At 37.8% G+C, this 12,424-nt stretch overlaps 1 protein-coding gene across 1 annotated transcript in view; it reads right to left on the bottom strand.

Moving 5' to 3' along the window:
* LOC129264432 (DNA repair protein XRCC3-like) overlaps positions 1–12,165 on the bottom strand; it is a 58,998-nt gene extending 46,833 nt beyond the window's left edge. Inside the window, exons 1-5 of the mRNA XM_054902312.2 lie at positions 11,933–12,165; positions 11,361–11,498; positions 10,388–10,600; positions 7,951–8,096; positions 6,835–7,047 (exon numbers count right to left, since the gene is read on the bottom strand). Of these exons, the coding sequence (XP_054758287.2) occupies positions 6,835–7,047; positions 7,951–8,096; positions 10,388–10,600; positions 11,361–11,498; positions 11,933–11,981 (759 nt within the window). The 5' untranslated portion in view covers positions 11,982–12,165. The remainder of the gene's footprint in view (positions 1–6,834; positions 7,048–7,950; positions 8,097–10,387; positions 10,601–11,360; positions 11,499–11,932) is intronic.
* Between the last annotated feature and the right edge of the window lie 259 nt (positions 12,166–12,424).

Raw genomic sequence — 12,424 nt, 5'->3', positions numbered from 1 at the left:
ATTAATTATTTAGCTATATACTCATCCTGTTCATGGTTATAAAAAGTGCTTATGATGTCCAGTGTTGGATTGGGAATTCAAAAATTGTCAGTTCGCACTTCGTGATCGCATAAAATGTTGATAGATACTCATCCTGTTCTTGATTGCCAAAAGTGCTCATAGATTTTTTTCCCCTCAAATTTTAGGTCAGAATATAAAAAAAATTCAGCTCACGTTTCGCGCTCGTATCAATAATAATTGTTTAAATAATTCATATACATATCATGTTCACGGTTGCAAAAAGCGTAGAATGTTTGATCGGAAAACAGATGAAAATATCCCCCTCCCCTATTGGCGAAAGCTGGATCTAGCCCCGGTTAAGAAATTACAGCTCTCGCACATAATTTTAGTATGGTCTACCACTCTGATGAAAAGTTGAACTAAATTGAAACCCCAAAACGCTTAAAAATTCTATGCTTTCTGGTCGCATTTATTCTTTTCAAGAAGTGGATACAACTTTGATCTTTTTTTACATGGACACACTATGGACACATTAAAAAAAATGGTCTTCGATTGCCTTTTTCACGTGGTTGTGGAATAAGACAATTCAAAATGCATTTAGGCACTTTGATTGCCTGAGTGGTCGGGTCGGGGTGCAATTTTCCGAAAAGTTCACAGGGGCGCAAAAATAGTGACCCCCTCGTGGTGCAAAATCCTGGATATGCGCATGTCCGTCGGGCATCGTTTCCACTTTTGTACCTCTTTATCTATACCGGTGTGATACTATATAAGTCCATGGATCAGTTTACTTCCATTTCGTCTGATGCCAAATCGTCAAATTGCCAACTCGCCTACTATCATTAAAGTCTACCATAATTATGTTCATCCACTATCGTCTAGTAACCAGTTGGTCCAATAGCCATTCAGTCCATATACCATTTGGTCTAATTGGACAACGTGCTATTGTGCAAAATGAATGAAAATGAATTGGATACTGGACCAAATAGTTGTTCGACGAAATATTGATGGACGGAATGGATATGGACTAAATTAAATCAGACCATGTGGTGAGTGCAAGTTGGCACTTGGCAGTCGACGACTTGGCAATTTACCAATGGACCTACTAGGCCACTAAATTGAACTTGTCCGAGTGTGCCATAACACCTAAACTGCAGGCTTTCTCATATCCGATACCCCCCCCCCCATCCCCGCCGCCCCAAGAAAGGGAAGGGGGGCATGGAGGAGAGAGAAGAAATAAAGAAAGAAGTAGATTGTTGAAAGGGAATCAAAATAATATGAATCAAAGGGAATGTAAACGCAATATCATACTCTGTTTGAATCGCTTCTCTTTCATGGAATTTATATTTTGAATAGATCGTTTCATTTCAGTCTTTCTCATTATTTTACTTTCAACCCTGTATTTCATCAGCTTTACTATCAAAAGCCTGCGTAGCGAATTACAAAACGTCCCATCCTTGTTTCACCACCCATGACATTACGTAATTATCATTTTATTATTATCATGTAATGAAATTCATACTGTGTTTACACGCTGCATCTGCTGTCAGTTTGACTACCTTGTAAATATTTATTTACAAGGTAAAGCTTATTTCCAAGGTAATATTTATTTACAAGGTAAAGCCTATTTCCCCACTGGAAAATAGCTTTAGAGCTTTCGTGGGTCATCCTGTGTAAGCCTGTTGTTTTTAATGCTACTGTATATATATTATGGTGACTTGCGAAATAAAATCAATCAATCAATATTTTTTGACGATATCCAGTTGAAATCAGTGGCGTTCAAAATAATGGGGAAGGATTGGGGCTATATGGATTCCCAAATTTGTCACGGCCAATACAAAAAGAAAGCGAGAAGGGGAACTAATATCTGAATATAATGTCAAAATCTATCACCGAAAAAAAATGATTTGTGCCCGACACATATATCTGGCCCCTTAATTCATATATTTTACGTTTATTATTTACGCCAATAGTTCAAGCAAGGTTCCTAACATCTTTCTGTATTTTTCGATGTTTACACAATTCCTAGCCTTGGGTTGGGGGTTGTGTGTATTCCTTATGTTCGCATTTTTTAATGTTATTTTTCTATTTATTTCAATATTATCCTCTCCAACTTTATTATGGTATGACTATTCAAGGAATTATAATTACTCGTTTGCTTGCATGCTCCATGACCGCTTTGCCTTCACTCCGCGGGGGGGGGGGGGGGGGGGCTCTTACATTGACGAGTGGATACCATGCGCGACCCCAAAAACACGTAAAAAGGATGTCTTTTTGTCAAAAACACAAAAATATTAAAAAAAGGGTATCTATGTTGCTAGGAAAGCTACGTGTTTAGGGTAATATTTTCGGGGATGATGAAACTAAATTAAAATGTTTTATAAAGGATGTCCTTTTTGCCCCAACACTACGTGTTTAGAGTCCGACTTGCGCGAGTTGTGGAAGGTGCATGGGGCCGTACTAAACCAAAATAATGATGTGTAAAGGTAAAACCAACGACCGACGGACCCGACATAACAATAAAATATCGCTGGGGTTCATTTCGGGAATACTTGCCAAGAGTATCGTTTTGTTTCCAATACTTGTTAAGGGTCGGTTTGAGACGCCAATACTTGTTAAGGGGTGCAGTTTGAGAATATGGAAAATACGTGTTTGGGTGCTTTTCGAGACCCCATGGTCGCGCATGGTATCCACTCGTCAATGGAAGTGCCCCCCCCCCCCCGGCCTTCACTTCTCTCAGTGCGTATTCAGAACTATTACTGTATTCTCATTGATCCCCCTGGAGTTGTAAAAAACCCATAAAGGCAAAATATTATATTTTCATCGGCAGCACATGTGCATTAATTACATCATCATAAATTAAGTACATCAGGGTCCATGATCAGAAAAAGCGTATACCCATTAAACCTCGCGAGATGGGGCTTGTCCCAAAATAACAATTTTATTTTTGTCTCGTTTCGAAATTTCATTTTTATTTTGGCTGCTATATGCTTCAAGCACATATTTGCTTACTGTATAGTTTGCCTATGCATTTTACTCATTATATATATATTTTTTTATATATTGTATTTCTCCAGTCACTACATATACGATTGTCACTTGTATTATGATCATGTCTCAAGCATTGTAAATTTGTTTTGTATATTATTCCAATAAATGCAAAAAAATCCTGCAAAAAAAGCCACATCACCACATAGTTGAACCATTCCAACTATTTATACGATCAATACGATCGCCTCGACTGATCTGATACGATTAATTATTCCGCGATTATAATTAAGGCCCTTGGAACCGGGGGTGCAAAGCACCCCCAAGATTTTACAATGGGGTGCGGCGTGCATTATTTTCCATGTAGGCAGCTCCCCCTGGAATGCTGGTATAGGTGTCGAATTGGATAAATGTAGGAAAATTACCAACATTTTGTATTGGAACCTTTTTTAATGTTTTTCTTTTGCTTTGTCAAATTTTCCTCAGCACCGCCACCAAAAAAAAAATCGTGACAGTGTGAACTTGGCACTTTTTTTTCAATCATATAAAATGATTATATTATTTTCCCGCATGAGTTTTGAAATATTGACACGTACGCCAGAATCTCTTTGGTCCTAATATGAAGCATAAATTTCCACGTCTATAAAACAACAGTTATCATTCGCTTTTCCTATAGTTATAGCAGGGAAATGGGAGTTACAATTCCATTGATAAATAAGTCTAAAATGTTATGCCAATCAAGATGCAAGTCCCGGATGCAAGTAATGTCTTTGTCCTGCTCATGTCGCAGTCATTCACATTTTTTCAACGGTTGAACTGCTCGTGCACACTCTGTATGCGTATAGGCCTTTCCCGGAGGCCTTTCTTCCTCTCATTTGTTGCTATAAAATTTCATCTTTTTATCAATTCTTTCTACTTGTTTACTGTCTATGAAGGGGTAGCAAGTTGATCTCCCATGGGGTGCCCCTATCTATTGCTGCATCATTTGTATCCATTTCTCTTTGACCATCCATTTCTTGGGAAAATACATCAATTGGATGATCCATTTATATATGCCTATCCATCCATTCTTTCAGTCATCCATCCACCGGTCGTGCTGATGGTTTGATTATAGCATGGACGTAATAGGTCCATGATTGTATAAAGTATAAAGCGCCCTACTATATCATTATAGGCTACCCCCACCCCCTCCCCATACTACATAAAAACTCGGCGACCCATGTACACATTTCAAAGCAGACGTAATGTACATGCACAATTCCCTTGTACATGTTGCACCTTGCTGCTTCTCCAGGTTTGCTTAGTCTTCGTTCACATACGTTGTTGCACTTTGCCCCACGGCGTGCCTTGTAAAGTTCTGTTGTAAGACTCTACATGCTGGTCGGCCCTGGAAATCACAACTCTGAAGCACGTGCACCGCGCAATACTCAACTTCTCATTTTTCCATATCTCGATGCAAGCTTTCTTGTGTGGATGCAAAAATAAGAGTTTTCCCAGAAATCTTGTCCCTGACGTCATGTCTGCCCCCCCCCTCATTTTTTTACTCATGACGCCTTTACTCTGCTTGTTCGACCTTGAGCCGTTGGTCCCCTGGTTGCTTGCTCACAGGCATTCGTGCTTTCTTAGCAGTCAGGTAAAAACCTCGGCAACAGAAATAACAGAAATTAGCAACTTGATGCGTACGTTTGTCACATTCATGCTATCACGGTCTACACAATGTAGACTACACGTACGTACTTCGCATCAACAGGTTTCTCAGCTCACCTTTTGACCTCGCGAGTTCAATCTAAACAAACGAAGAGTAATCAAGTGTTGCATTGGGATTGTATCTTCGTTATGTTTTACTATAGGCCTATATTTAACCCCGCATTGGGGTTGCATATTCGTTATGTTTTACTATAGGCCTATATGATTGCATCTTCGTTATGTTTTACTATAGGCCTATATTTAACCCCGTATTAAACAAACCCTGTTTTATATCGTAGAACCTGCTCTGAAAGTAATCGTTTTTCTCTTCGCCCTTTCCCTTCATGCTTGGCTGTAGACAGAATGGTGGTGGCCGTCTGTTTAGAGTTTTAAATATTTTTGGTCTAACTTTTTTTTCCAATTTCTCCTCTGTACTTTGCGAGTGGATCTAAATAATCTGAAACTGACTGAAACATTCAGGAAAGATAAAAAACACCAAAATATCAAATTAGGGTATGTTGTATCCATATCCCTTTATGATGGCTCTCCTGATTCTCTTTCACCAATCCACTTCTTTCTTTCTTCTCTCTCCTCCCTCCCCCTTTCCTTTGGGGAGGGCCAGGGAGTCAGTATACAGAGTATAGAGTATACATACAGTGAGCTGCGCTATAGCGCCTCGCTGTAGTTCCCGTATATGTATCACGCCAAGCTATACATGAAGGGAAAGGTGCATAAAAGAGCTACAATCCACATGAATAAAGATCAAATTCGGAACTCGGCCCTTGCCCATCTCTGGGATTCTCGTATCTCTTTTAGTCTTGGAGTACTTTCAGATTCATGACATAAGAGTCCGAAAGTAAGCCGTATTGGGCAATCCTTTGCTTCGTCATTCACGTCAGATAATCAACGTGTCTGAATCCTTTTTCACGCGTACGATACATTTATGGATATAGCTCAATATAGTATTCTTATCCTGTGTGTGCTATCGCAAATAGTGGATTATATCTGAAACTAATGCAGAGCGCAAGCATGTCGCTAGCCGCCTAGCATCGGCTCATTGAGCTTGCACGCACCGTTCGATGTTTGCTTTCTACTCAGCTACACACACAGAGTACTGCACTTTGTTGATACGGGGATTTCTTGATACTGCGCATGCGCCATGACGTATTTCATCAATATGCATGAGTCGTAATGAATATGCATGATTCGAACGGTGTTCTAATATCAATTTATTTTTTAACCCGAGAGGGCGTCAATAAGAAAGTTCAAACTTATATCGATTAACCGATATTTGTTATAATATATGTTTCACCCCTCAATATCATGAAAATATAAAAGTTATGCAAGTTTCTTTTCCGTGATAAAATAGAGCAATAATATAGGTATTTAATGAATGTAATAATTTCAAAATTGATTCATTGCCCTTGTCTGAGATCAACCAATCATACACTATACCTTTAATCAACTGTTCAATTCTTTTAGACAAGTAATTTAAAAATCAAATATGACCTGTTCAGTAATATTTTCATACCATATACATACTTTTGAAACAATGGTTGTTTTGACAATACAAAAGCTGGCTAATGTATCAAACTAGATTCCAATTATTGCTGAATTGAATAGCTTGTTCCTAGGTTCTCTAGTAAGAACATAAAAGAATTAGAACCATAAGGTTTAAATCAGGCATACAATAGAATCTGTTTCAGTCAACCTTCAAAAAGTCCAACAACTGCCTAAGTCAAAGCATTTTTTTCTCTTCATAATATGCAAGCATGAGCTATCATTTACACATTTTAAGTCAAACTTTTCCTAAGTCAAGCAGATTTCTGTGGTTCTAGTGGGTTTGACTTAGGTAGATTCACCCATATCCAAAAAATACATTATTTTTTATGACTGGGCCAGGATCTAAACCCATAACTTCATGTTCATGACTGTACTTTACCAAAAAAAAGAGCCAAAAATCCCATAATGCATTGTTTCACGACACTGAACATCAATGGCAATATTGGAAAAGAATAAATTAACTGCTCCCTCCTGCTTGATTATGCTGCAGTTTCACCATTGGAACCAACTTCAAACCGACCAATCATATGACACTGGAAATAACATAATACTTTTGGTAGGTCTTGAGTCTGTTCCCCGGGTGTGACCTTAATTGCTCACCTGGTTCACGCAAACTACAGCAGCATTGTACTGGGAGCTAAGCCTATGTAGATGGGCACCAACACGCTGAAGCTCCCTTGCTCGTTTCACCGTGTCTCGCAGCTCAAACTCACTCCTAAATATGGCTGCCAACGAGTCGACCACGGCGAGTTTCACCATACCTCTGGACAGCAGGAGGGGGAGACGTTTCTCAAGGCAGTGCCACAGTTGATCCTATAGAAAAAATATGAGGTTAACGGTAATTCTTCAGAGCAAAAATCAAATAGAAAACAATTTTACACTTGATTTCATCTCTTTGTATGATGATATGTAGGTGAATACATCCATGTGTCCATTACAAATTTTACAAAATATGAGATGTTGCAGGTCTATGCAATAAAAAGTCAACCAGAGGTTCTTAAAAATCAGGAGAAAAACAAAAACAATCAAACAAAGGGTTGCCAGATAACCAGTTAATGAAATTATGAAATCCATACATAAAAGAACATACATAAAAGAACATAAATAAAGAAGTAAGAAAAGAGAACTTAAGTTGCCTATGAATCCCTGCTCGAATGAAATCCCAAGACTGACATTGTACTTTTATTGCTCTACTGGGCATTACATTTTTGTTAAAAGAAAAAAAAAAATTATATCAGGTGGGTGATTACATGAATCACCACAAGATAAAAGCGAGGGACTTTTCTCTATTAACAGATCAATATTTAATGATCATAATAAAAGAAAAACATCTTGATTTAAAAACTAGAAAATTAGGATCCTTTCATCCCCCTACAAAAATGTAAATAAGACAACAACAATAAAATGAGTACCGAAGCAATGACAGAACAAAAATGTTTCTTTATATTTCATTGTCTCTGATACAGTATACGGAATATCCACTATCCAAATCTGGTGAGCATGGGTCCATATGGTCTCACGATGTGGCCATATGAATACCTATTTTTCCCAATTTACACTGATTTCAATAAGGCCTATTAGGTTTTGATATGGCCAAACCTTGGGCCATCATGAAAAAAAATTTGGCTCTATCAAAATATGGTCATGAACATGCTGAATTGAATAAAAAGAATATTGATGACAACGCACTTAAGTACTCTATGAGAGTATTTTTACCTTCTCTGCTACATGCTCAACGTAAATATGATCCCCTACAGCCAGCTGCTTTGCAAGAGAAGGCTCAATCTTCCTGTTGAACGATGAGATCAGTTGCTGTAACCTCTTGCTTGGGAAGACATCTTCAGTACAAACATAAACCACACCTGTGAAAAACATCAAAATTAATACGCAATGTTATATACTTTATTTATTACTGATATTTTTCTTAAATGGTTCAATGTCGCTGGTAAACTAGGTGTAGTGGTGTCATGGTCTAGTGGATATGTAACCAGATTATAGATCACAAGGTTCGGGGTTTGATTTTTGCTGATGCACCGACATCCTTTGGTAAGGTGTTTGAAATACACTTGTCACAATCAAACCTGTTGAGGTATACGCTGAGCTGCCAAACTTAATTGTAAAAAAAAATCCCATTCCTTATTTCTGTTTTACCTATTTTCTTTAAAACTTTGAAAAACATACCAAAAGGTCACCATTCTTACAATTTTCACAAATCCTTTTTTCAGGGGAAAAATTGTTTTCAGTGTCACTTTTCCCATAAAATCCTACTAGTTTGCAACTCTGTAAATGGGTATGCAACAATAATTTCTTCCTTGAAATGTTAAAAGCATCTTATTGACAGCTATGATAAAACTGGGGTAATATTATGTAGTGCCTAGAAAGTCTGACATAAATGTTGCATATCATCACCAAGTTGTTCAAACCTTGCATCTGAAAATTTAAATCATTTTGAGGGCAGCTCAGAAAAAAAGATGTGCTTTAGAAAAATGGCAATGGTGGTAATCTAATATTTCATTAAAATAGTCTCCTAATTCCTATTGAGTGTTCTTTCCAGGCAAAAAGAAGGTTGTTTCTTATGTCATAACTCTAAGATCAAGCTTTTTCTGAGCTGCTTCTCACGTTTACTGTGCTTTTTCCTACTTCTTTTATAATGATGAAGACTACTATCTAATTTATCCCTCCCAGACAGTTAAGATTGTTTTGAGAGTCAAATGAGCTGATACACTCAACCTCTACTGTTAGAGATTTATGTCACAACTGGCTAGCCATATAAACCATAATTTTAGACCAGAGTTTAACCCTTAATGTACCCATGAAAAGATGGACATTCATTGCTTAGATAATGAATTCAGTAACAGGTGACTGTAATTGTCATCTGAATAACATTCTCTTCGTACTAATCTTCTTTGGTCCTATGATCGTCACCATGAGTAGGGACTGAAGCAGTTCGTGATCGGACATTTATATTTCACAAATTATATGCGCAGTTGATAACAAATCAATGAAATAATGAAAAATCAATGTGCAGTTTTTGTTTACCTTTGTTAATCTTAGTTCCATGTGTTTTATTTGGGGAAATGTCTGCATATTTTAATATAGAGGCAATATTGTGATTGATGGTTTACCATTTAAAATTCAATTTTCCCAAGTTTCTCCATAATATTCCAGATAGACGTGGCACATAGCATGTATAGATCGTGTATCTCTCAATGTTATTGAGGTCCTTATGTGCGAGCGGTAGTTAGCGGATTGAATATCATATTTTATATCATAAAAATCGTCTGCTTCTCAAGTTTGCTGCTCCATATATGAAGCATGTTGACTGAAAGGCACATGCTGAAACAGGGTATCAGCCAACAAAAATCAAGACCGGGAAACTGTTCTGTCTTTGAGTGATCAGATACCCTTGGTAGTCACGGTAATTGCTATGGTTACAACACCTGTATGTTCTCATTAAGATGCGCATAACCAGGTGACGGTGACTATCATTGGATCAAAGAAATGCTTGTGTTAATCATCCATCTTTTCATAGGTCCATGATGTACCACAGACACACTTTTGTGCAATTGTACTTATTATCTATACAATAGTAATAATACGTTATCTCTTTATTGCTGACAGTACTTGCTTTGCAAAGCAACACAATACTCCTATTATTGTGTCTGGGGATTACTCTGCAGTCATTCACACTAAACAAAGCTCTTTCATATTACCGGTATCTTAAAGATTAAAAAGGAAAATCTATTATTTTTTCAGTAATATTAATGTGACATATTAAAATTCAAATTAAGCCCGACTTCAGAATACGGGCCATAGGCCCGTATTCTGAAGTCGGGTTTAACTTAGACCATGGTCTAACTCTGCGCTAAAATTATGGGAAGCCAAACATTTCAAAAATTTGTTTACAGTGAATGTTTCTCATGGTTACAGTGCTCTTTTCTAATTCCTTAATGGCAAAGATAAGTGTCATACCTATCCTTCCCAGGCAGATAATAATGTTTTGGGAGTCAAATGAGCTGATACATTGAACCTCTACTGTTATAGACTTATGTAACAACTGGATTTCCATAGTTAAACCACAACTTAAAACCAGAGTTTAAATTAAACCAGACTTCAGAATACGGGCCATAGTGTTTACTGATGGACTGCTCACCACAAGCAAGACCACCCTGTTGGATGGGCAGCTGTGCTGTAAGACAGAGCTGAAGACAGAACTGTGTCTTCCCTGCAGCACTCTGCCCTGCTACTTCGGTTATTCCCTTTACCAGGATGCCACCATGGAGGAAGTCATCGAGGATCGGACACCCCGTGGTCAGGTGAGTCGGATCCAGGAGGTCTTCTTTGCTTTGTTTTGACAGAGTCAAAGCTATAATGGAGGAATGGGGTAGAAGAGAGACAGAGAGAAAGAGGGTGAGAGGAAGAGAGAGGGGGAGAGAGAGTGAGAAAAAGAGAAAGATGGGGAGAGGAAGACAGAGAAAGAGGGAGAGAGAAAGAAAATTAAAAGTAGAAAGCAAGAATATTAAAAGTGACATAAATAATGAGAAACATGAGTATAACATATGACAAATCAAATACAACGTACTTCAATTCACAAAATTCGTGAAAATAATGCCCTTTCAAAAATATAACAGCTGACACAGTAACTATTTTTAGGTAGGAGATATAAATATGAATCAATCAATAATCTAATAGGAAATATTACACAGAAGATATCAATTTATATTTTATGTTATTACTGGTGAAATATAATGAGCTCATGGTACCATATAGGCAATGCAATGCGCAATGGTAATAAATAACGTCATAAAGAGATAAATGTGGTCGGATTTCCGTTATAAAATGATTTCATGAAGTGGGGCCATATTAACTGAGTGCAATAAGTTTTTTTTTTGGGGGGGGTGGTCAATAAATACTACTTTTATTGGATGGCTTGTAAGGGCTTTTTGATTTTTGTTTTGGTATAAATAAAACTTTTACTGGATGACTTATTTATAGTCGAACCATGCAATATTGGCCTTACATCATAGAATATCTGTGGTACCCCATTCCGACTCTGAGCGAGCCAGTATATGATAATAAGCAGTTTGGGTGTTCTGACGGTCAATATATCAACAGATCTACATTACCTGTGGTGTATTTAATTTTGTAAACCTCCTCTGAAACAGCCTTGATAATAACAGAGACATCTCTTGAGGACAACTTAGTGCATCTCCCAAGATCAGCGGGAGAAAGATGAAGTACTGATTCAAAGCTTCGAAGATTAGCTGGAAGAAAAACCCCAGAAATAAACAACACCAAAATGAAGGATTCTATGCATAGAATATACAATCAGACCTTCATTTTTGAGGAGCGCGATAGTGCTGGCGCTCCTCTACCGCGCTCCTAAAAAAAAAAGGAGAACAAAAAATCGCATGAGGACGAGGTAAGTAAGTGCATGATTTATATTTTCCCACTCACACAAGCATTATTTTGAGTGCTATTGCAACCCCATACCCATTTTGGAGAGCACATGTCCGCCTAGTGTTACACGGACAAGTCGTGGGCTCCCTGGGTTAAAGGATTCTAGCTTACCTTTCTTAAATTAACAGTCATAGATCCAACAGTTCCCAACATATTTTTTTATCATGTGGGACTAAACTGAAGTCAGTAAACAAAACATGAATTTCACATAAAAATGTAAGATTCGTGAAATAATTACCCCTTTTCAAGGCTGTAATTATCCGTGGATTCACAGACAGGTTTTCCATCTAATGTTTTGACGTTCGTCTCATACGATTGATTTCGTCATTTCTGTAAAAAAAGGGCTTATATTTCGTCATTTCTGCAACCAAGGCAAAGGGGCGAATAATGTGATGATTTTTCAATTTCCCGCACGTAGATCTGCGTGCGCTTTTTCGCCGTATTTTTAGCTTTAATCACTGCCGCGCTATCAATCCTAATGAAATATATACGTCCTCCTATCACAAACACCGAGACAACTCGGCCAGACCCCGTGGAAACCCGGAGGCAAATCAGTCAAACCAATGAACAGTGAGAATTTCTAGCGCAGATACCGCAAGGTATAGCTCGACCAGTGTCACAATAAAAATGTTTATGTCAGTATTTTGTTCCGCCGGACCTAGTCGCCTGGAAATTGATTTGATCCGCCTTTGTCATAAAATTAGGCAGTATCGCATACGCAGTCCCGATC

The sequence above is a fragment of the Lytechinus pictus genome, chromosome 7, assembly GCF_037042905.1.
Source record: "Lytechinus pictus isolate F3 Inbred chromosome 7, Lp3.0, whole genome shotgun sequence".
Lineage (NCBI taxonomy): Eukaryota > Metazoa > Echinodermata > Echinoidea > Temnopleuroida > Toxopneustidae > Lytechinus > Lytechinus pictus.
The sequence above is the reverse complement of the archived record's forward strand: the minus strand, read 5'-3'. Positions and strand labels throughout refer to the sequence as shown.